This window comes from Lissotriton vulgaris, chromosome 5, assembly GCF_964263255.1.
Source record: "Lissotriton vulgaris chromosome 5, aLisVul1.2, whole genome shotgun sequence".
NCBI lineage: Eukaryota > Metazoa > Chordata > Amphibia > Caudata > Salamandridae > Lissotriton > Lissotriton vulgaris.
The window spans coordinates 741,654,316-741,679,591 of record NC_141693.1 but is presented as its reverse complement, the minus strand read 5'-3'; the positions used below and the strand labels follow the sequence as shown (position 1 = coordinate 741,679,591).

At 45.8% G+C, this 25,276-nt stretch overlaps 1 protein-coding gene across 3 annotated transcripts in view; it reads right to left on the bottom strand.

The window, feature by feature from the left end:
• Nucleotides 1–25,276, bottom strand: part of DNAJC16 (DnaJ heat shock protein family (Hsp40) member C16) — a 296,465-nt gene that overhangs the window by 76,993 nt on the left and 194,196 nt on the right. For all 3 annotated transcript variants that reach the window (XM_086922178.1, XM_086922179.1, XM_086922177.1), the window contains exons 11-12: nt 5,137–5,213; nt 4,780–4,860 (exon numbers count right to left, since the gene is read on the bottom strand). In XM_086922178.1, the coding sequence (XP_086778304.1) occupies nt 4,780–4,860; nt 5,137–5,213 (158 nt within the window). The remainder of the gene's footprint in view (nt 1–4,779; nt 4,861–5,136; nt 5,214–25,276) is intronic.

Here is a 25,276-nt window from a genome sequence, read left to right as displayed (position 1 = left end):
CTATGTTGCTGCCCGGCAAATGCCCTGATCAGGCACTCCACATGCCAGTGCAGTGGTAGCAGCCAGGGCTCTGGTGTATTTAGCCCGCTGGCCTTCTAGAAGATGCTTCTTGGCTAGTGCAAAGAAGATTTTGATGCAGAGAATGATCCAGCAAGAAATGGCCCTCTTTTGCACTGCTCTGCCCTTTTTTGTTCAAGGAAATCCAACAAAAAGCTGATCATCCACACAATGTCCCCTGGTACGATCAATGTAGAAGCTAAGAGCTCTATCGGGATTTAGCCAACGTAGACTCTCCTCCTTCTTAGAGGGTTGAGGTGGAACGTAGAAAGCAGAGAGATGAATGTTTGGTAAAAACATTCGGGAGGAAGCAGGATTGGGTGCTCAACACCAGCTTGTCTGGTGAGGTCCCTACTTGGACATGGTGCAAACCACTGCCAACTAGAGACCACATTTCTAACAATCACTACCATCCAATCTCCAGGGTTGGGGCAGACAAGTCCTGGGCTGGGGGGTGTATCTTGAATTTCTTCTTTCTCAGAAAGGCGTTGAGCAGGAGTTGGTCTAAAATAGGATGAAGGTCTCTATCCTTCTTCGGCACTAGAAAGTAGCAGGACTACCTGCTAGTTCTAATTCTGATGCTAGCACTCCCAGTATACCTTCTTTAGCCAGAAAGGCCTTTACTTCCCACTATAAAATTGACAGATGGTCCTCCGTCAGCAATCCCGCTAGTAATGGAAGGTGGAGTGGAGTGGAAAGAAACTCATCATAGCAATCATTGTCAAGTCAGCGCTGAAAAGATTCTGAATATTCTAGGGTGTTCCCCGAGGTAAGGGCAGGGTGACAGGTTGCTGCCCAGACAGCTTAGGGCACAGCTTCAATCTAAATCGAAGAGAAGGTTTCTCAGTCAGAGAGCACTATAGGTTGTGATTTGTCGCCGGGGGTTAGCATTAATGTTGATGCTCCGAGATTCAGTGTGGGTTATGACACCAGTACTTTCTTCAGCACAGAAGCAGGAGCAAGATATGAAACATTCCCAAAGGCACAGAGGGCACAAACGCTGGAAGAGTCCCCGTTGGAAATCCTTGCAGTTCCTCAAGGTCCAAAGGTGCACCAGAGGCGTGTCAAAGAGGCTAAGTTTGGAGTCACGGAATTCCTGAATTAGCTGTGGTGTCACCGAAGGCCCCGGAAACAGGGGTTGCCCTGGGACGAAAGGAAGAAACTGCTCCGAAGGCCCTCAATTTTCCTGGACCTCTCTGCAGCTTTTCACACGGTCTTCCAACCCAACCTCATCCAAAGCCTGCACAACATTGGAATCAAAGGACACACACTCCAATGGATCTGCTCCTACCTGATTGGAAGGACCCAGTCAGTCAGCCTAACACAATACAACTCAAACACTCACAACTTCATCTGCGAATTTCCGAAAGGATCCTCCCTAAGCCTGACCCTCTTCAATACATACATGATCTCTCTAGGCAACATCATTAGATCTCATGACATCTACGTCCTCGTCTACACGGACGACACCCCACTCATACTCACCCTAAGGAACAAGATGTCCAGTATCCATATGAAGTTTAATGATGATTTGTCTCACTGGATGAAGACCAACTTCTAGGCTGAACACTGACAGGACCAAAATCATGTCTTGGGAACAGCACTACACTGTGGAACTCCACTTGGTGGCCAACAGAGCAAGGACTGACACCCACCACACCACCCACGCCAAGGACCTCAGGATCGTCATAGAAAGCAAACCGGACATGACCGTCCAAGTAAAAGCCTATACCACCTCACACTTCCGTACCTTGAAATTGAGGAGGAAGATTTTCGAATGGCTCCCAATCAGCACTTGGACAGCTTTTGTCAAAAGCAAGATGGAGTACGGGAACCACCTCTATGCTAGAACCAAGAAGACCTCAGCAGAAGGTTGCAGCCCATTCAGAACTGAGCAGCCAGAATCACTCTCAACCTCCCAGACAGCACTCACATCGCACAACACCACACCTGAAGGAGCTCCACTGGCTCACCCATCCACAAACAAGCACAATTCAAACTATTCACCAATACTTTTAAGGCATTACCTAACACTGGCCATCATACCTCAACAATTGCATCAGCTTTCACAAACCTTCTAGAGACCTCTTCCTGTCCAGACTTCTACTTTCACATATTCCAGGCATATGGAAAACCTGATCCGGTGGCAAGCATTTGCCTATATCGCTCCTAAATGTTCAATGACCTGCCACTAGACATAAGAGTCTTCTCCTCACTTCTTAAACTCCGCAAGAAACTGAAGTTCTGGATTTTTCAGTAGTCCCACTAGTCCTAGGTTTTGGCTAGACTCACACCCGCTCAGTGCCAAGGTACCCTCTCCGGAGACAGTGAGCTCTACAAATCTGCATAACATAATATAATATCGAGTTTGGGAGCGAGACTGAGAGGCACGTTTATTCCCTTGTGATTTTTATTAGGAGTTTAAAAGTGGTAGGAAGGGGAACAGTCATGCTTGGACTTCTTGTACTTCTTTTAGGACTTTCCCGAGGAGTAGCTATGGATCCAAATCTGGGGGCAAGGAAAGAAAGAAACTGGCATCAGCCGGGTTGGGTGGAACTTATATGTGGTTTTGCACGTCAGTTCTGAAGCGGAACAACATTAGTGTAGTCGCACAACGCCACCTACCAGCATGTAAGGGTACTGCTTGAAACTTTCCAGATCCAGTCTGACACCTGCAGAGTATTCAAAAGGTGAGGAATCTGTGTTTAGAAATATCTATCAGAAACGGTTTTACACATAGGTGTGCAACTTGTTGAAGTTTATATAGGAAAAAGATAAAGTCCACTACAAAAATAAATATCAATGGCCCCAGCCAGTAAGGAGGCAGGCAAGCATGTATGCCTCTAGTATACAGATAGTACAGTCCTCCTGGAAAAAAACAGGCACTGGAATTCAGAAGCTATTCATTAACTTGGGCACCGATTATAAGCTAAACTATTTGGCCCCCAGTATTTACAAAACAATAATTATGTTTTTTGGTTCACGGCTTGAAAAATAGGACCTTGGTGGTTCAAACACAGAGTGGAAAGATTCAGCAGTATAAATATCTCAGTGTTCGGTTCTAGGCAAGGCCAGGCCATCTAACACCTGTCCTCTTTGAAAACCAGCACAAATTTGTTAAGACCCAACTCACAATATTACATTGTCTCAAATGCATTTTACTATTGTAAATAATCCTTGAGTTTAGCTTGAAAAGACTGTTAACAGCAACTAAGGCTTCATAGCTTGAAGCCTGGTATAGGCTCATCAAATCTAATTTTGGCACACCTAAATTTGGTCTGGGCTGATGTCAGTCACAGCAATAAAGTAGGGACGGCCCTTTGAACTAAATTCATCGAAAATTCACTGGATTCGTGTAAGTTAGAGAATATTGGAACTATATGGTTTATTTAGATAGTTTTAAACAGATAGTGAATAGACAAGCTAAATAATTGCCCTTTTACGATGTCAGGCTTGAACCTCTAAACCACTCCCATAAACTATTGTATAAAGAAATCTTCAATAAGCCCTTTACCGAAAGCTCTTTACTGACAAAAATGTTTCCTTTACTCTATGAAGCACAATTCATTATGGCAAACTTTGGGCTTTCGGATATAAGGGAGCTTACTTTATCAATGGCGATTTTGTGGCTACAAAAAGAAATTTGTATTACTGCCCATTTGGCCGGCCCATTGTGATTAATATGCTTTCATTTTCGGCCTTTTGGGGATAGTGGAGTTAATGCAACTATCCAATTGGTTGATTTTGGAACTAAATGTGAACCAATGGCAACAGCATTTAAGAGTATCAATAACACCAGGCTGTGTCTACATTTGGTGTTTCACATTCCTGAAAACCTTGATCTAGCAACCTCAAGTCCAGTTGTCATTTGTGAACTATTTAAAGTTCCCAACAAAGATTGTTAGGACATAGCTGACTTTTGGCATGTGTTCTGCTACTATGTGTGTTTAGGTGTGCTTGGCGGTAGCTCACACAGCATTATAGCTGGCCAGTTTAGAGGTGAACAGAATTCGGGTAGCAGTTCTAGTTTCAGAGAAGAAGAAAAACATCTTATGTTTGAAATGTGTGTCAATAAGAAATATCCAGGTATTAAAATAGTTTAAGAAAACAGTTGAGGTCCAGAGTATTTAGAAGTCTATTTGTCTCTTTGGTTTCGATAAAGAAACAAAGCATCACAGCTGAAAGATTAGAGTTTAAAATAGTGTGAGATTTATTTAAGGTAGGGATTCTGTAAAAGAGCCCAGGTAGTTCTGAAAGAGATTCCGTTTTGTAAATGTCATGTTTTTATTATGATCGAAGTAAGCCATTATGTGGGGCTGGTTTTGCTAACGGTATAACAAATGTATATTCATTACCTCACGGCACTTATAACTAACCCCTTCGATGGCTGAATAACCACAGAAAGCAAACTACAGAAACTATGACTTCCTCAGCAAAACCAAGGCCACAAAGTAAAGACTGTGCTGAAATGCTTACTACAGGTGGAGGGACTTGAAAATCCACTTAATATGGTGTTCAGAATGCAGTGAAACTTGGAAAAATAAGTTATCAGTGGGTGACCTATCTAAGCTCTTTGTCTCCTCTTAATTGATGCAAGATTCTAAAATAATAAAACACGCATTATGTATTTCAACAAATATGTACAATCACAATTATTGTTTTAGGGAAGGGTCATCTGGTTTTTTTGAAGAAGGAAAAAACACAAACGTGGACATTACTTACCTGAATGCCTGGACGATAACTGTCCCAAACAGAATGAATAGTGCAGAAAAAATCAAAGATAAAAGCGGCATCATTTCCCGCCTAAAAGAGAAAGACATTTCAAAGTTGTTACATCTCAATAGAGAGACAGTTCAATTCTATGATATTTGAGATACTTGTCTCACTCTCAGAGACTAATAGTTTCTCACAAGCATGGACAACAAAACACTGTATGGCAGCGGTTGAAAACTCAGCTCTATCACAGACTGGGATCAAATCTCGATTTCACATTCGACACACATTTTATTGCGATAGTACTTTACACCCTTTCAGTCCATCTTTCTACAAAAGAGAATGGTACAAGGAAAACATATTTACCAGTTATTATGGAGCAGACTGTCCCAACACTCGGACCAATAGTCAGCTGCAGTATATATCCATCGGAGGAAAAACACCTGTGAAAAAATCAAAGTACACAATATCAATGAGAGCTGGGGTGTACTGGGGACATGATGGCTGCCAGAAAGCGGGGGGGGGGGGGGGGGGGGGTGCAGGGGGGCAGGGGGCTCAACGCAGCACAACAATTCCTGCAGTTTAGTTATGGATATCTATAGCTAGTGACGTTCAAAATACTAAAAAAGGCAGGTTCAGGCTTTTAGCTTCACAAGGCTGATGAACTTAAAAGAACTGAAGTGGGTGATTAACAAACACAATTTAAGTTTAAGAAATACTATGTTTATTATGTGTGCCATGTAAACAGTCATTATTGTCATTCTAATTAAGAAACCACAAGTGACAATGAAACTAAAGATCATAGGGAAGACTGCATTTACCGAGATGAATGTATCCTCCAGAATCAGAGAACTTTTTATAAATGAAACACTCCCAACAGAACAATTTCAAAGAATAAATCCTTTATTTATTTTGCTTTAAATGTTAATTCCATATGCTATTCAGACTTAAAAGGTTAGTCTTCTAAAGGTACCAACAAAGAATTCCTTGATGTATTTTAGTTTTGGTTTTAGCGCCATATGCTGTTCCAACTTAAAAGGTTGATCTTACAAAGTTACCAACAGGTGCTTTGCCCTATAACGTTTCAACGCAAGTGTTTAATTTATAAAAAGTTCTCTGATTCTGGAGGATACACTCATCTTGGTAAATATTTGAATTTATAGGAGGTGTTGTTGTACCTACTCTCACATGAGTGGCAAGTTCCTCCAACAGTATACTTCAAGGGGCACATGCATCAATGTTGGCTTTTGCGGTTCCTTAATTGCGATTATTAAGGAATCGCAATTAAGGAATTACAAAAGCCTCTGCATGTAGCAATCGCTATTAAATTTGTGATTCCCAAACATTCCTTAATTGCGAGTCGCAATTATGGAATGACTTCCCATTCATTCCTATGTGCTTACAGGCTCATAGGAATAACTTCCCATTCATTCCTGGGGGCCTACAGGCCCGTAGGAATGAATGGGAGAGTGCAAGCGCAATTTGCGAGTACCAATACGTACTCCCAAATTGTACATGCAATTTCAAGGGTGCAAGGGTGTCAAAAGGACACCCTGTTGCACCCCTGAAATTGAACTGTGCACACATGTTGCGCACACACATGCCCCAAGGGCATGTGTGTGGGTGTAACCTACAACTTTGAAAAATGCTCTTTAGTGCATTTTTCAAAGTTTTTGCAAATTGCCATCAAGTTCAAATTGATGGTAATTTGCGCCCCCTATTAGCAAAATCGCTATTAGCGATTTCTTCATGCATTGCATTTAAGGAATCGCAATTTGAGATTCCTTCAATGGAATCGCAATTTTAGAAATCGCAATAAATTGTGATTTCTTAAATTGCGAGAGGCTTTCAGTTTCAAGCATCGCAGAGGCCCTTTTTGTGGGCGCAAACAGCCGATTTTAGCGAATCGCACCGTTTGCGCTTGCAAAAACGGTTGATGCATGTGCCTGTTAGTCTCTAATGAAGGTATTAACTGGCGGGCCAGGAGTGTGTTGGGCCTTTGAACTGGACGCATATAGGGAGAACTGTTGTTACTTGGTTAGAAAAGGGCTGTTTAACAAATTACTCTTTGCAAAGGATTTTTTGATAGCAGTCTTCCTGTATACAACTCATGTAAAGTTTTCCTCCACTGGCAGACTAAATCTAGAGGGCTGATTACGACTTTGACGGTGCTTTGCCGGCTCTCCATCGACACGCACTGCCAAAAACGTGCAAGGATGGCCAGCCTCATTACAAGTTGAACTCGTATAAGGAGTACGATCCTTTGCCTTTCCCATGACGGTGCCTGGAAAACAGGCACAGTAATTGGAACAACAAAGAACGTTCCAGCACGCCATGGACGGTGACGTCCATGCTGTGCTGGAACTTTGGGGGTCTACAGACCGGGTGGGGGGACATGTTGAAACCTCTGAATGTATCCCCATGGTGGGTGGGCATGGGTGCCCTGTAGGGCCCCCTTTGTTCTTGCACCCCAGCCCTTTCATGGCATGGCTTCTGCCATGAAATGGCTGGCGGTGCAGGCTGGCGGTGAAAAGTAATATGGTCAGCGGGACTGGCTCAGTCCCGCTGAGCATTTTACAACGTGGCACAGCTCTGCAACTGCCAGGAACAACTGTTCCCTGGCGCAGCCGGTGGGCCACTGCCAGTACGATGGCGAGTGTTGTAATCCAGCAGATGGTAAACCGACACATCCGTGCCACCATGAGTGCGGCGGTCTTCTGACCGTCACACTCATAATCAGGCCCTAGACTTCTTTTATAGGTGGCTCTTGATTGAGCTCCAGGCATTGTCAGAATGACTTTAGACTAAGGGCCGTTCAGCTGTTCTGATCACAAGTGACATGTGTAGTTAGAAAAAGTGCTTGCGCATCAATGAAGTCCAACCCATCTGAATGCTCCTCTCTACAGCACAAAGACGTATCAAAGCAGTAGAAAGAACTTACGAAAATGTATTAAACACTTTTTAAACCATTATCCTATGAGTAAGTGAAAGCCCAATTACAAAGAAAAAGTCTTATCTAATTTATTAAGGAAAAAGTTATATAACCAAGACAAATTCCACAAGAATTTGTCTGAAAACCAAGACAAGCACCACAGAGTTGCAGTATGACCAAACCTTGACTTAGAGTGCAATAATTAATGCCTCATGAAAATACCCTCCAAACCTGATTAAGAAAGGTTGCATGGGTTATGAAGGAAACTCAACCACCAATAAAAAAAAATAATTCAAGCAAGGAATCCAGAGTTAGAAATGTATTGGCAATAAGAAGCCAAGCAATAGGGCTTAAGTTCACTGGATCTCCCATGATCCACCTACACAGGAAGTGACATCACAGAATGTCCCATCATCCATCTGGACGGGAAGTGACATTACTGGTTTTCTGACCTAAACAGTATTTAAAAGAAGAAGCCAAGCAAGAGTACTTAATTATCCATCACTCAAGGAAATTACATCACAGCACTCTGCACTCCCACTGTCCCAGGAGCTACTTAATGGCAGCTGCAACACTATTGAGCAGCTGCCCCACTACTGTCGTGCCAAAGACGAGTCCATTTGCGCCCAGCGCTAGGAACTCTGGTCCAATCACCGCCCAGCGATACTCCGCAATACTCCTTAAGATGCGAGACCCCGGATGGCGTTCCCCCAACTGCTGTTGAACCTCACACCACAGTAGGAATTTTCACCAGCACCCACTGCTGATTCTCCAGCAGCCACACACACGCCCGCATGCAAATACTAATGCTGTCAACACCCCTCCAAATGCACAAGAACCAATACCTATACCCCTTCCTACAACACATGCCACAGCAAACCCGCACATCAACACCCACTCGCATGCATGCTTCTCAACACAGAATCATTCAGCAAACACTCACACAAAATATGTAACCCTCAGTAGCGACACACCAGACATCCTCTTTATCACAGAGACCTGGCTCAAACCTTCATCAGTTCCCAACATCACCACAGCAATCTTAGCAGGCTACAAGATCGCTTGACAGGACCGCCTTCATAAGCCAGGCGGAGGATTCCCTATTATCATCAACTCCAGAGCGTACATTCTCCTCAGTGACGTCAACTTTCACCTGGAAGACACAAATTATCCCTGCTCCACAGCAGTCATCGAAGGCTTGAGTAACATCGGTCTCACCCAGCTCGTCCAAGAACCAACACACACAGCAGGAAAACACTGGACCCCATCTTCACCACATGCGACAGCATCAAATACAAATCCACTACACCACTCACATGGACCGAACACTCCATCATCCACTTCACACCTCAAGTCAGCACCCTGCCCAGGTTCAGCATTTGTAGCCACAGATGGGGCAAAATCACAGAAGTAGGCTGGCTCAGCGCCCTCAGCACATATCAACCACTGAGAACATTTGAATCATACTGGACAGAGGAGAAACAGCAGCCTTCATCCTGCTTGACCTCTCCACAGCCTTCGACACAGTCTCCCATAAAACTCTCAACAGAAGACTCCACAAGACTGGCTTCCAAAGATCTGCTCTTAAATGAATCTGTTTCTTCCTCACAGGAAGAACACAAATAGTCAGCCGGTCACCATTCATATCAGAGACCTAGAGCCTGATATGCAGAGTCGCACAGGAATCGTCCCTCACCCCCGCCCTTTTCAACATATGCATTTCCCCGCTCACCAGCATCATCCAATTACAAGACTTCACCGTCATCTTATGCACTGATGACAACCAACTCATCTTCTCCCTGACAGGCAAAACAATCACCATCAGAACCAACTTCACCAACAGCAGGACCATAGTAGGAAACTGGAAAATGGATGCAAACCAACTGCCTATAGCTCAACTCCTACAAGACCTTCCCAAGGGACTCCACCTGGTGGCGATCGGAGCTAGGACCAACACCCATAGACCACGCAAGAAATCTAGGGCTCACCCTAGATGACAAGCGCAAACTCAAGGCTCAAGTCAACATAGTGTGCACCTCCTGCTTCCACATCTTACGCATGCTACAAAAGATCTTGCAATGGTTGCCTCAAAATTCCAAAAGTATTATCACCCAAGTACTCATCACTAGCAAGATGGACTATGGCAATACTCTACACCGGAACAGCCAACAACTCCTCCACAGACTCCAGACCATCCAGAACACCGCTGCAAGACACATACTCTACCTCCCATGCCACACCCTCATCACAATGTACCTTTAAGAAGCTTCATTGGCTCCTCATTCACAAGCGCTGCCAATTCAAACTCCTCATACACACAAAGCAATGCACAGCGCAGGACTAGAATACCTTAACAGCCGCATACACTTTCACCAACTCATCTACACTCTGCCTCACTCTCACTCGCACACAATTTCCGTTTCCATGAAAGAAAAACTGAAGGTCATTCATTGTAAATGTAAATGTACAGGAATTTATATAGTGTAAATCACCAAGTGGTTTCTAAGCGCTTGCTTAGGGAACCCGTCCTGGTATTCCCCTGTGAGATAACCCCAGCAGGGTATCCGCAAGGTGAAAGCCAGGCATCCCGCCGCGAGGGGCCGTTGTGGAGATTAAGCAAGCTATTGCCCAGAGTCGCAGAGTGTGAACCCGTGAATCGAGTAGGCACCGGAGTGAGAATTGTCGTGTCCATGGACATTTTAGGACTCAAGACCCTGCCGAGCCGGGAATTGAACCCTGGTCCTGGGCTGACCTCTGCTTCCAGGTCTGCCTCCTCTAACCAGTGAGCCACACTTCTCCATTCATTCTCTTACATCGCACCCAAGACATGGAAAAACTCTCTCAACACATCAGAGCCTCCTCTTCACTTTTTTAGTTTTGCATGAAACTGAAGACCTGGTTCTTCGTATAAGCCCCTTGGGCATCTCACACCTACACACCTGCCCAAGCACCTGGATACCCTCTCAGGTGATTACTGTGCTATGAAGCTCAATATGTCATAATGAATATAACAAGTGTCATAGAGGATTCTCTGAACTGAATTCCCTTCAAAACTTTTCCTAATATTCATATGAGGTCTTCACTTAAAGGAAAAACTGCAAATATAAAGACTCTAGGAATGGGGCAGGGACAGAACTCTTACAGCACACCAGAGTACTTGCTGCATATAATGAGTATGCAGTCTTAGTTGACCTCCAGAGCAGATGGAAAGAGGTGGACAGAAAGTCAAAAAGCACAAGGTTTGCAGGTCGGGCTGCAAAATCTTCCACATTATACTGACTCAGAACGTCACTCCAAAGCAGAACACCAACAAGACTGCAAATGATGAGATCCAATTGATGAGCAAACCAGGGCTTTTTTTAACCATGATTTGAGGCGGCCAAGTTCACATCTGCTTCTTGAAACTATCATACAAGGAATTAATAACAAAGACCTGGAGTGTACAGTAACAGAAAAATCTAACTCAGAGAAAACTGCCCCCCCCTCAACTCCAGCTGAGAAAAGATGTACCGCTTGTCAAGTCAAGTCAAGTCAGAATTTATATAGCGCACTACATACCCAGAGGGTCTCAAGGCGCTTGAGGGAGGGGGGAGGTTTAACTATCGAATATCCAGGTTTTAAGCTGTTTTCTGAAGGCTAGGTGGTTTTGGGTAATGCGGAGGTGGATGGGAAGGGAGTTCCAGGTTTTGACCGCTAAGTAGGAGAAGGATCTTCCCCCCCATAGTTGCTTGACTCACTGTAATGCAAATGAACAAGCTACTTACCTTCGGTAACGCTTTTTCTTGTAGATACAGTATCTGTCTGTGGATTCCTCACCTTGTGAATATCCCCTTGCCTCAGCAGCATTCGGAAATTCTTTTTGTAGCTCCGCGCCGACGTCATAGAGGCACGGCATCGCACGCGACTCCGCTGACGTCACCAACACTACAATAGGCCCACGCCGGCGTGATGACGTCAGTTCCGCCTTTTTTTCCGTGCCTTCGAGGCACACGGACGGACCAACGACAGTAGAAATATACACAGTATACACAGTACACAAATGTCAAGGTGACACACACAGTGTGAAACAAATGCAATAAAACATTTGAAATAAACAACTCCTTTACAATAAAGTAAATACATTACAGTAACTCTGGTATAGAAGAGTGGACAATGGGGAGGCGGGTGGGTCAGTGAGGAATCCACAGGCAGATACTGTATCTACCAGAAAAAGCGTTACCGAAGGTAAGTAACATGTTCTTCTGATAGATACATCTGCCAGTGGATTCCTCACCTTGTGAATAGAGTCCCACAGCAGTCCCCACTCCCGGAGGAGGGTGTCCACCCTTCTACACCCCTTCTACACCCAAAAATCCTGGAGGACAGAGCGCGCAAAGTGACCTTCCCTCCTCACCTCTGCATCCAAGCAGTAATGCTTCGCGAAAGTGTGGGGGAGGTCCAAGTCGCGGCCCTACAAATATCCTCTACAGGTACACCCCTAGACAAAGCAGAAGTTGAAGACTTTGCTCTTGTAGAGTGAGCTCTTATACCCTCTGGAGGTTCCTTACCGGCCAAAGAGTAGCAGATCTTTATACAGAGGATGATCCATCTTGAAAGAGTGCACTTGTGCACCGCTGTTCCTTTCTTGCAGCCAGCAAATGCAATGAAGAGCTGGTCATCCACTCGATAGTCTCTAGTCCTATCAAGATAAAAGCTCACCGCCCTCTTAGGGTCCAGACGGTGTAGTCTCTCCTCCTCCTTGGAAGGGTGAGGGGGAGGATAAATGGAAGGAGGGGTAATAGTTTGTCCTAGATGGAAGGGAGTTACCACCTTAGGGAGAAAAGCAGCCCTGGTCCTAAGAACCATTCGTTCAGCATGAATGGTCAAGAATGGGGGCTTGGAACTAAGAGCTTGAAGCTCACTCATCCTCCTTGCCGAGGTGATCGCAACCAGGAAGACCGTCTTAAAAGACAAAAGCCTCATGGGACACTTGTGTAAGTGTTCGAAGGGAGATCTCATCAAGTAGGTTAAAACAAGATTTAAATCCCATTGAGGTACAATAAAGGGAGTAGGAGGGAACTTATTTGTGAGGCCCTTCAAAAACCTTAAACCCACAGGAGACTTGAAGAGAGACGGCTGATCTTGCAAACAGAGAAATGCCGACAATGCCGAAAGATAACCCTTCACTGTGGCAACAGCAAAACCCTGCTGTGCTAAAGAAAGAGCAAACTGTAAAATATCAGACAAACGAGCCTTCAAAGGGTCAGACTTCTCCCCACACCAAGAGACAGATTTAGACCATCTATATGAATAAATGGATTTAGTGGAGTCACGTCTAGCCGAAAGAATGACATCCACCACATCGTGTGGGAGAGAAAAGGAATTCAGGCTGCCCCGTTCAATCTCCAGGCATGAAGGTGTAATGTCTGGAGGTGGGGGTGTAGAACCTGCCCCTCCATCTGGGAGAGGAGATCAGCCCTGAACGGGAGACGGAGCGGTGGGCGAGAGGAGAGTTGGAGAAGATCCGTGTACCACACCCTTCTTGGCCAATCCGGGGCGACCAGAATACCTTGGGCCCGGTCTTGGCGAATCTTCCTCAGAACCCGAGGAATCAAAGGTATGGGAGGAAACGCGTAAAGGAGTTGACTTCCCCAACTCAACTGAAACGCGTCCCCCAAGGCTCCTTGCATCGGATACTGGAGACTGCAGAATGACGGGTAGTGAGCATTCTCGCGACTGGCAAACAGGTCCACCTGAGGAGTTCCCCACGTCCGAATGACGTGACGAACCACCTCCGGGTGAAGCCTCCACTCGTGGTCGTCCGAGAACTGCCGACAGACTGTCTGCACGCACGAACAGAACTCCGGCCAGATGATTTGCCATCAGACAAATCTGATGGTCCTGAACCCAGGACCAGAGGCGCAGATCCTCTCTGCAGAGACACTGCGACCCCACTCCTCCCTGCTTGTTGACATACCACATTGTGGTCGTATTGTCTGTCAGGACTTGTGCTGACCGACCGCGAAACGAAGGGAGGAAGGCCTTGAGTGCCAAACGAATCGCCCGTAACTCTAGAAGATTGATGTGAAGTAACCTTTCCTCTGGAGACCAAAGACCTTTGACCTCCAGATCCCCCAGATGAGCACCCCACCCTAGAGTGGATGCATCCGTAATCACTGTGGCCACAGGGGGAGGCAGATGAAAAGGCTTTCCCTGGGACAGATTGCCTTCCACGCTCCACCAAGATAGATCCGCCGCAGTTTCTCTGGAGATCCTCACAGACTCACTGAGATCTCCGTTGTGTTGATACCACTGCCTGCGAAGGCACCACTGGAGCGCCCTCATGTGCCAGCGTGCATGGTTGACCAACAGAATGCAAGAAGCCATCAGACCGAGCAGGCGAAGGACCTTCAGGACTGGAACGACCGCTCCATTGTAAAATAAAGGAATCATTTCCTGTATGTCGCGAATCCTTTGAGGAGGAGGGAATGCACGACATACAGTTGTGTCCAGTACAGCACCTATGAACAGGTTGCGCTCGGAGGGCACCAGGTGAGACTTGGGTACATTTATTGAAAAACCCAACCTGTACAACAACCGAGTTGTCTCCTGCGGATGCTAGAGCACTTTCTCTGACGACTCTGCTTTGATCAGCCAATACTGGAATCCCCGACCTTCTGAGATGTGCAGCCACCACCGCCATCACCTTGGTGAAGACTCGAGGCGCAGTAGTAATTCCAAAAGGAAGGACCGCAAACTGATAATGTTGCGATCCCACCGTAAAACGGAGATACTTCCTGTGCGACTTCAGGATTGGGATATGAAAATACGCATCCTGCAAGTCGAGCGACACCATCCAGTCTTCTTCCAGCAGCGCCTGAAGAACCTGCGCAAGAGTGAGCATCTTAAACATCTCTTGTTTCAGATAAAGATTCAAGATCCTGAGATCCAGGATTGGACGAAGTCTGCCATCCTTCTTGGGAATCAGGAAATACCGGGAGTAGCATCCCTGACCCCTTTCCTGCTCTGGAACCACCTCTATCGCACCCTTTCTTAATAGTGTCTGCACTTCCTCCTGCAGAAGTAAGAGGTGTTCCTCCGAGCAAAAACCTTGGCAAGGAGGGTAATTGGGAGGAAATTCCCGAAAAGGGAAGAGCATACCCATTTTCTACGAGATTGAGAACCCAAAGATCTGATGTAATCGATTCCCAATCCCGTAGAAAGTGGATAAGCCGACCCCCCACCGGACCCGCATGATCCTGAATGGCGGATCTGGGGCTGCTTTTCTGAGGCTGGGGGGTTGGAAAAGGTGAAGGAGGAGGAGGCCTGATGACCTCTAGGACGAGCTCTTTGTTTTCCCCTGTAAGACTTGTACAAGGGATTCTGCTGCTGCTGCTGTTGACCTTGCCGATAGGAGCGAAAGGAAGAGCGACCAAATCCTCTGAACCTTCTGGTAGAAGAACCCCTGGTCTGAAGCCCTAAAGATTTGGCAGTAGCCCTACTGTCCTTAAATCTTTCTAAGGCCGTATCAGCTTTTTTACCAGAGAGTCCAGCACCATCAAACGGCAGATCTAACAAAGCAGCCTGAACATCCGCTGAAAAATCTGAAGATTTCAGCCAAGCTGGTCTTCTTGTGGCAACCGCAGTGTCCAGTCCACTTTGTATCACCTGACGAGTAGCTGCCTGTGCATCCGTCAGCACTTCTTCAAAATCCTTCCTGCTGTCTGGGATCTTAGGTGCCAGAAGACGCAGTGTATCCATGAAAGCATGTACATATCTCCCCATAAGGCAAGTGTCATTGGTTGACTTTAATGCCATACTCGCAGAAGAAAAGGTCTTTTTAGCAACCTGATCTTGTTTCTTTGCATTCTTATCCCCAGGCACTTGAGGAAATGCACTCAGTCTTTTTGGAACAGGCTGCCTGGATTACTAAACTTTCAGGTGAAGGATGGGAAGTCAGAAAAGCAGGGTCTTCTGGAGCGACCCTGTATCTTCTTGCCACACTCCTGGAAACTGCTGGTGCTGTAAGTGGCTTTTTCCAAACTTCCATAACAGGCTCCGTTAAAGCCTCATTAAAGGGGAGTAACGGTTCCACCACAGAACTGAATGAATGCAGAACCTCAGTTAGTAGATTGGAATTAAATTCTACTGTAGGTAGAGTCAAATTCAAAAGTTCCGCTGCCTTTCTCATAACCATGTGATAAGGCTGAACATCTTTTGAAGGTGCATCAGACACAGAAGGTAACTCCCACTCGGGAGAAAACTCCAGGCCACTAGCCTCCGCCAGTTTATCGAAACAGTCATCCTCAAGCTCACCTTCTTCCATTTCAGCTTGAGCTTCTGTATATCTCTGCTCTTCTATGATATGAGCCTCCCTCCTAGACCTTTCCTTCACACGCCACACCGTCGGATCCACCAACGACTCAGACGGAGCCGGAACCGACGTCGGTATCGAATCCGATGGCATAGTGGCTTGGCCTCGAGGTCGACTCGGAGCAGACGACGTCGGTATCGGCGTCGACGACCTCGGCGGAGCAGGGTATTGCCACGGCGGTGTCTGAGCCGGCATGAATGGCAAAAATGGATCCGGAGCATAGGAGTGTGGAACTCCTAAATTGAAGGCTAGTGGACCCATGGGACCCGAAGGCGCACCAGAGGGGTACCATGCCCTTGAAAATACTCCATTTATAGCATTCAAAAACGCTGATGGATCTTGGCCCGGGGCCGAAATGGTGGCTGAAGACCCTCGGGCTGGCCTCGAGGTGGTTCCGAATTCGGCTCTTCCACAGGCGCAGAATTCTCACCCACCGGAACTTCCTCCTCATCCTCACGGGCCGGGGACGACGCCGGAGATTGTACCGGAGACGGAGCAGGAACCTGCGACTCCGAAGGCGAAGCCTCACCTTCCGGATCCAAGTCCTCCTCTGGAGGAACCACCTTCGAACGTACCTTCTTGGGTGACTTCGACCTCGAGTCCGAGTCCCTACCGGAGTGACGTCGGGACTCATGTCTTCTTTTCTTATGCTTCTTCCTTGACTTCGGAGCATGATCTGATGGTGACTTCAAAGACGACTCTTCTCGAGGCCTTGATCTCAACACCGATCTCGACCTTGCCCTTCTCGAACGAGACCTCGAAGACTTTTTTTCCTTGTCACCTCTCAGCTTCGCCACTAGGAGTTTGGTCTCTCTCTCTCAGAGCCTTTGGGTTCATCTTCCGACATGAAGAACATTCATCAACATCATGATCCGAACTTAGACACCAGATGCAATATTCGTGTAGATCTGTGATTGACATCATTTTCCCACACTCTCTGCAAGGCTTGAAGCCGGCCTTCTTTGTCGATATCGTGAAGGAAACAAAGAAATAGTAACTTTGTTGCTATTTTCTTCGCTTTTCTAAGAAGCTACAGAGATTCCCCGAAACCGTTAGCATCTACGACGCGGAAAAAAGGGAACTGAAGTCATCACGCCGGCGTGGGCCTATTGTAGTGTCGGTGACGTCAGCGGAGTCGCGTGCGATGCCGTGCCTCTATGACGTCGTCCACGTCGGCGCGAAGCTACAAAAAGAATTTCCGAATGTTTCTGACGCAAGGGGATATTCACAAGGTGAGGAATCCACTGGCAGATGTATCTATCAGACAGGGCTGGTTAAGGAATGACTGAGAAGCAGATCCCGGTTCTACTGGTATTTGTTGGAAGAAGTAAGCCTGCTAGGATAGTACAGCTGTTCCCATTCCTTGTCTGTGAGCTAAGACGTAGACAGCAACACTTTTCCGCAAGGCCCAGAACTATATTTGTTAACTTACATATCAATATCATTTGACCACAATTCACCTTTCTTCGTTGAGACAGGACAGACATATTGACCATTAGTGCTTAAAAGTTACAGAGATACAAAAGAAACGGCAATAGGTCCAACTCGATCAAGCTAACTTCCAGTATGGTCAAGTGCACCCTGCTGATTAAAAAATCACTCTTGTGCTCACCAATTCCACAAGGATTTTAGGTATCCATTACCACACCTTCTAAAGGAAAGCTGACCTTAAGCCCTCCCTATACAGTGGGTTTTGTTTTTTTAATACCATTCAATGAATTGACTCTGCTGAGACAACCAAAAATTAGGTGGAGAGTGATTTTCCAGAGTTGCTGGAAATACATCTATCAATTTGAAGGACACCTAGATCCAAGGTAATCTCCTTCCAAAGATATATATATATAATTTGGTAGCTTGCAACCGTCAGTGATGCATGCTAATTGGAGGGGATAGCACTAACAAGGCCTCGAGCAATAAGGACGGAGGCTGGAAGGCCTACGACTACTCATCCTCTGCCTCTAGACTGGCAAACATATTGTGGCGGTTGGGATGGAAGGTATCACGCTACAGTTGATTTTAAACTTGCAAATCTGTTATGAAAAGGGTTGAAAGGCAAAGAACCCATAGGGCTTTCCATGGCCATTTTACAGGAAATGTTCTCATGACTCATCTACTTAATTACTAATGTGTGATTTATCTAAAAAGAAAAACATATCCTAATTCTGCCTTGCATCTAAGCATGACTACTTAGTACGGTATCATAATCCATGTCAGCAGCATCCTCGTATGTCTTGATCAGCTGTCTTAAAAGATATAGGAAGTCATATGGGCAAAGGTTCTTAACACAATCTCAAATTGTTACCAAAAGCCATTGCTGTAGGCAGGATGTGTCAAGCATTATGGATCTGAATGTTAAACTGCCAAAGTACTTTTTTTTAATGCAATGCAGTTTGTTTGATTCCCTATTTCAGAGGCAGAATGAAAATAAATTGGGTAAGGTACACAAGTATTAGATATTCCGGTCTGTGAAGAAGCAGATGGGCCACCAACCTCCAAGTCAGTGTGCTTTCCAAAATGATGGATCTTAAAGCACAGGTCTGTGTTTACTTGTTGCTGTTCCTTGCTTACAGCAGATGTAAAAGGCTTGAAACGTGACTGGTAACAGTTACACTATTAGGGTCTGGTCGGAGGCAGGCTTTAGGATTACAGTAATCCCTTCTGTTCTAGCTTCTGTGGTCTACGACTAAATACGCAGGGCTGCAGTTGCCTTTGTCACAACAGTGAAGAATACAAAAATATATACATGACAAGTATCTGGGATACACTCCAGTCAAGTGAAATATAGAAATCAGGAACAGGTCGGCATCTGCAACCACATATGGTAAAGCTTCTGTGAGCAATCTGTATATGGAGGCTCAAAATGATAATGTCATGAAGGTCTAACTTATCCGGCATCTTAGACTGCTTGAAACATTCAGAAGTATTCACTAAATGAGGCGTTCTTATATTTGGCCCAACAGATGAAGGATCAGGTTCTTCACTGACTTGATTTGGCACAAAAAGCATTGCCAAAAGTGACTCCTGTAAAGATATATGTGGCGATGCCCAATAAATTGGTTTGAAGCTAGAAACATAGTCAGCAAGGCCACTGAGGCCAAAGATTACACCAGGGTCAAATCCAAATGAAACAAAATAAGTTTAGAGGGCACCCTAAAATTACAACTCCCCAAAGTCGAAGCAGCATCCGATGGCATTGGGCATGTAGTTCAATAAAGGATTAACCCAGATAGTGTATAAGATACGTTGTTAATCAATAGAAAATGCACTGGCGTAGTTCCTTAAAAATGGGCAGGACTAATGATTGGGGAACTTTACTTGCATCTTCCCATGTGGTGTTGCCAAATCAGCGTAAGAAGACTACTTTGGTACCTTCAAAGTTACCAGCTTCCAAGTCAAAGCGGACCAGAGTGGCCTTTTGAGAGGCAAACAGCTTTGAGTGGATTTTTTTGTTCTTCTTTCTATGGAAATGGACATAATCCGAGAGGTGCACATACTGAACTTATGTGTTTGGATTCATGAGAGACAATGTGGTCAGTACCTTTTCTTACTAGGATCATAAAGAGTAAGGCGGTTTGTTCCTCCAAAATGTCCTTGACGCTTATCTGGAGACCAGACTGCCAGGATCCTACAAAGGCTCCAAATACCATATGCAATATTGCTGAGGGTCTCACACATTTGTTGCTCACTATCCAGGCATAGATTCCATCCTCACTTTAACATTCGCTAGGGATACAAAAACACTTTGACCTTAATTTTGAAAAAGGTTAGTAAAATCCAAATGAAACATATTTTATAATATGTTAAATATATTTATATAGTTTGCAGGAGGTTTAAGTAGCTGTCTCCTTCATGAGGTTATTAAAAAAGCCAGTCTTTCAGCTTCTTGTGGAATTTGAGAAGTTATGAGAAGGCGCTGATTAGGTGTGGATAGTCGATCCATGTTTTGGGAGAGAGGTAGGAGAGGGCACAACTTCCTACTGTGGATGTGGGGTACAGCTGAGTGGAGGTGCCTGGAAGGTAGCTGGAAATGTATGCGGCTGCTGAGGTAGGCAGGGTTGGTGTTGTGTAGTACTTTGTATGTATGTGTGAACAGTTTGAACTGAGTGCGTTTATATATTGGGAGCCAGTGGAATTCTCTAGGGTGTGGGGTGATGCAGGTGCAGCGAGGTAGGTTGAGGATGAGCTTTGCTGTGGCGCTTTGGATGGTTTGGAGCTTCTAGGTGTTTTCTGCATAGTGTGTGTTGCCATAGTAAAGACTGCTGGTAATCAGGGCCAGGGTAATCAGTGTTCTGGTGTTTTCTAGCAGCTATTTGAAGATCTATCACAGCATCTTCAGGATGTAAAAGCAGGTGGAGATTACTGCATTTATGTGGGCTATCATGTACAGTTTGGCCTTCAGGATGATTCCCAAATTTCTTGTGGGGGTAGGTGTGGGGCCGAGGTCAGCCTGCCACTAGATGTAGTCCCAAGTGGAGGCTTTCCTTCTGAAGATCACCACTTCTAATTTGCCTGTGTTGTTTAAGGCAGTTGGGTTTCATACAGGTGGCTACTGCGGTAAAGTTGATTTCTATAGTGCGGGTCTCATCCGAAAGGGAGAATATTAGTTGGGGGTAGTATGCATAGGAGAGTATGGTGACGGGGTGGCTCCTCCGCTAAAGTGAGGAGCGTCGCCCGACTGCTCCTAAGAGCACAGCAAAGTACAAATAAGATGATAATAATAGACCAATATCATCATGTTATTCTTAGTCTGCCTTTAAGCTCCACGTTAGGGCAGGGGGCAGGATTGAGCTCACGAGACACCAGCAGAGGAAGGATAGGTGGCTGCACCATAAGTATGCATGACCGTTTGGCCGACCGCCACTAAGTCACTACTGGCTCCAGGGATTACCACAGAGTCTTTATTGGAAGCTGAGGACACCTGGTCTAGGCAATTTCTATTACTTGACCTCAAAACAAGTATACACCAAACAAATGCTCCAATATTTAACAATTTGGAGTTTAATTCACAAGATAATATAGAAATAGTTTTCACTTTTTCAATTTTTCTTATTTATTAATTTTAATGTATTACTTTTAATATTTAATTTTGTAACACTACCGCAGAACCCTTGAGTAGGCCTTGCAGACCCCCAGGGGTCATCAGATGACAGACTAAGAACCACTGGTGTAGGTGCTTCATGTAGAGGGCAGCGTTCTCTGTTGTTGTGTATTATGGCGATTCCTCCTCCTCGTCAGTGTTGCCAGTTTTGACGTGAAAGCTAGCAGTGTCAATGTCAGGTGTTGATACGGAAGTCAGCCAGGTGTTCATAAGGAAGAGGAGGTCCAGGTCTTCATTATCCAGGGTGTACCAGATTTCCGTGGTGTTTTTGCTAAGTGACCATGTGTTGAGGAGTATGCATAAAAGTTTGTCTTGCAGTGCGGGCTTGTTGTTGGGTGTCTGGATGTGTTCTGTGTGTGGGTGGAGTAGGTGTTACATGCGAACTGGCAGTGGGGGCCGGCGAAAGCTCCCTCTGAGTAGCGTGGTGCAGTGCAGCAGCAGCGCATGGATGGGCGCCTGGGGTTTAGTGTCCAGAGTTACGACAGGGACGCACATGGGGCGGAAAGACTAAGGTTTGTAGCGCTGGGCGCGGTCCAGGTGCAGACAGGAGTATACTGGCCTACATTTGGCGCGCCAGCAGTGCATCTGCGCTACTGCCACGATTAAGTAGGTCCAGGCAGGAGTGTGAGAATGGAGCGGCGGCGTAAGGAAGCAGGTAAGGAGCAGGGGTGGGTTGTGGCAAAAATTGTCAATATAAGATGGCAGAGCAGGAGGGTAAAATATGTGAAAGTAGAGCAAGAGCAAAAGTACAGAAACAAGTGCAGAAGTCAAAACGGGCAAAGAGTAAACGAGAGATCACAGAGAGAGAATCAGTTCAAAAAGAGGGGAAAAGCGCAAGTGTGAAAGAGAGAGCACAGAGTGAGCAAGAAATTGGGCAAAAAGTACAAAAAGGAGCAAAGAGTGAAGTAAATCACAGAGAAAGAAAACAGGGCAAAGAAAGTAGAACAATCAAAGTGTCAACAAAGAGAGCACAGAGAGAGTGAGATAACGGGCAAAAGAGTGCCCATAAGAGCTGGAAGATGAGGGTGCAGCTGGAGAAGCTGGATCTGGGAATATTGCTACAAGAAGAATTGGTGGGATGAAGTACCCTTTACTTATAGGACTGACTGGGCAAGGGAAACAAAGTCGAATCTGTGCAAGGGTAACTCCGAATTATATAGAATACGTTGAAATCAGTACCATTATCAGTCCCCATTTTACTATACATAAAAATAAAGTCAAGAACCACCTTTGATAATATTAGACACTACCTTATGTAAAAAGGGCAGACAGGAATGGGTTGCCTAAACAAGTAATATTTATGTGGCTGATGTAGTTGAAAGTGTAATTGTCTGAATAATTACATGCAAATACAAGCATTTACAATGCAATGGTCTCGTCCTTGTTAAAGTTAGAGCTATTGGCATTGCTCATGACATTATTTTTGTTTTTAAAACATATAAATAAATGGCATTGTCATTTACAATGCCAATAGCTTAATCTCTCGCAAATGCGAAACCTATTGCATTTGCACCCACACACACACACACACACACACACACAAGCAGAGCCACACACACCCACACACACACAGAGCCAAACAGAGCCACACACACACACAGACAGAGCCACACACAAGCCGGGAACAGAGGCACAAAAAGCGGATCACAAGCCGGGAACAGAGGCACAAAAAGCGGATCACAAGCCGGGAACAGAGGCACAAAAAGCGGATCACAAGCCGGGAACAGAGGCACAAAAAGGCGATCACAAGCCGGGAACAGAGGCACAAAAAGGCGATCACAAGCAGTGTACAGAGGCACAAGCAGGGTACAGAGGCACAAGCAGGGTACAGAGGCACAAGCAGGGTGCAGAGGCACAAGCAGGGTGCAGAGGCACAAGCAGGGTATAGAGGCACAAAAACCGGATCACAAGCAGGGAACAGAGGCACGAGCAGGGAACAGAGGCACGAGCAGGGAACAGAGGCACGAGCAGGGAACAGAGGCACGAGCAGGGAAAAGAGGCACAAGCAGGGCACAAGCAGGGAACAGAGGCACAAGCAGGGAACATAGGCACAAGCAGGGCACAAGCAGGGAACAGCGGCACAAGCAGGGCACAAGCAGGGAACAGAGGCACAAGCAGGGCACAAGCAGGGAACAGAGGCACGAAAACCGGGAACAGAGGCACAAGGAACAGAGGCACGAGCAGGGAACAGAGGCACAAGCAGGGAACAGAGGCACAAGCAGGGAACAGAGGCACAAGCAGGGAACAGAGGCACAAGCAGGGAACAGAGGCACAAGCAGGGAACAGAGGCATAAGCAGGGCACAAGCAGGGAACAGAGGCACAAGCAGGGAACAGAGGCACAAGCTGGGCACAAGCAGGGAACAGAGGCACAAGCTGGGCACAAGCAGGGAACAGAGGCACAAGCAGGGCACAAGCAGGGAACAGAGGCACGAAAACCGGGAACAGAGGCACAAGGAACAGAGGCACGAGCAGGGAACAGAGGCACAAGCAGGGAACAGAGGCACAAGCAGGGAACAGAGGCACAAGCAGGGAACAGAGGCACAAGCAGGGAACAGAGGCACAAGCAGGGAACAGAGGCACAAGCAGGGAACAGAGGCACAAGCAGGGCACAAGCAGGGAACAGAGGCACAAGCAGGGAACAGAGGCACAAGCAGGGAACAGAGGCACAAGCTGGGCACAAGCAGGGAACAGAGGCACAAGCTGGGCACAAGCAAGGAACAGAGGCACAAGCAGGGAACAGAGGCACGAGCAGGGAACAGAGGCACGAGCAGGGAACAGAGGCACACGCAGGGAACAGAGGCACAAGCACCGGATGACAAGCAGGGTACAGAGGCACGAGCAGGGAACAGAGGCACGAAAACCAGGGACCGAGGCACAGGGAACAGAGGCACGAGCAGGGAACAGAGGCACGAGCAGGGAACAGAGGCACGAAAACCGGGAACAGAGGCACGAAAACCGGGAACAGAGGCACGAAAACCGGGAACAGAGGCACGAAAACCGGGAACAGAGGCACACACACACAGAACATATACAATAACGCTGCTCCAAGAGCCGGTAAGGTTTACTTGTGTATTTATAGGGCGCAGAGAGAAATAGAGCATACATGTCTAAAATTGAGTGAATATAATGGGCGTAATTTAGACACTTTGAAGGCCCCTTCAACAGAACTCAACAATTCAGTCACATAATTAAAACATTTCCAATATTAGTTATTTACATCAAAATCATCGCAAGGTCATAAGTTCTGGCTGGTTTTAGTCTGTCAGTTGTGTTACATATCTGATGCAATAACAAATATTTCAGAGTCACCAAAATACTGTTCAGATGGCACACTTAGGAAATCATAGAAATGTAGTTTACATGTTTAAGCCACGTTCCTAATTACACAAACCTCGCTCCATTTAAAGACCACCCCAGCCACTATTTTCACCACGCTTAAAGCCCTGAGTGGAGTAATACTACTGAGAACGAATGCTTCTAGTGGTGCGCCAGGTAAGAACTACATGTTTAAAGTAGGAATAAACAAAATAAATCATGAATAGTAAGGGGAGATGATTTGTTTCCAAAACATACAGGACCAGTTATAAATCTAGTTCTGTCTAAAGAAAACAACAGCTATGTTCACCTACTTTTACGTTTTTGTTCACAATAAATAAACCAAACGGAAGAAAGAACTAGTAAAGAAGTCAAATGGCCAATGTATAAGGCCTTACGTCTTCGGGAAAAGCACAAACTCGTGTACCACGTACTCCAGCCCTCTTGTTGTGCACAAGAAAAATGCAGATTGATAAAGACTTTTTCATACATGCAAACATTTGGAAAGCAGCAAAAGGGACATTTAAAATATGATATATTTACCCTATTGACTTGTATTGAAAAGGGGCAATTTAACGAGATAGGAAGAGTTGAATTAACCTCTTTTGACTTTAAAATTCGGGCATCTCCCGTCTGAATCGGGTATCTCGGCAAGTACACACGTCTTGTTTTAATTGCAATGAATTTTGTTAATCGAGCAATAAAGACTTTATTCAAGTTCTAGATGATTGATTGTAGCTAATTACACAGTGAAGCGCCCACATATATAACTACCTGGATTGCGAGTGGTGATGTGCGTGTGTGTGT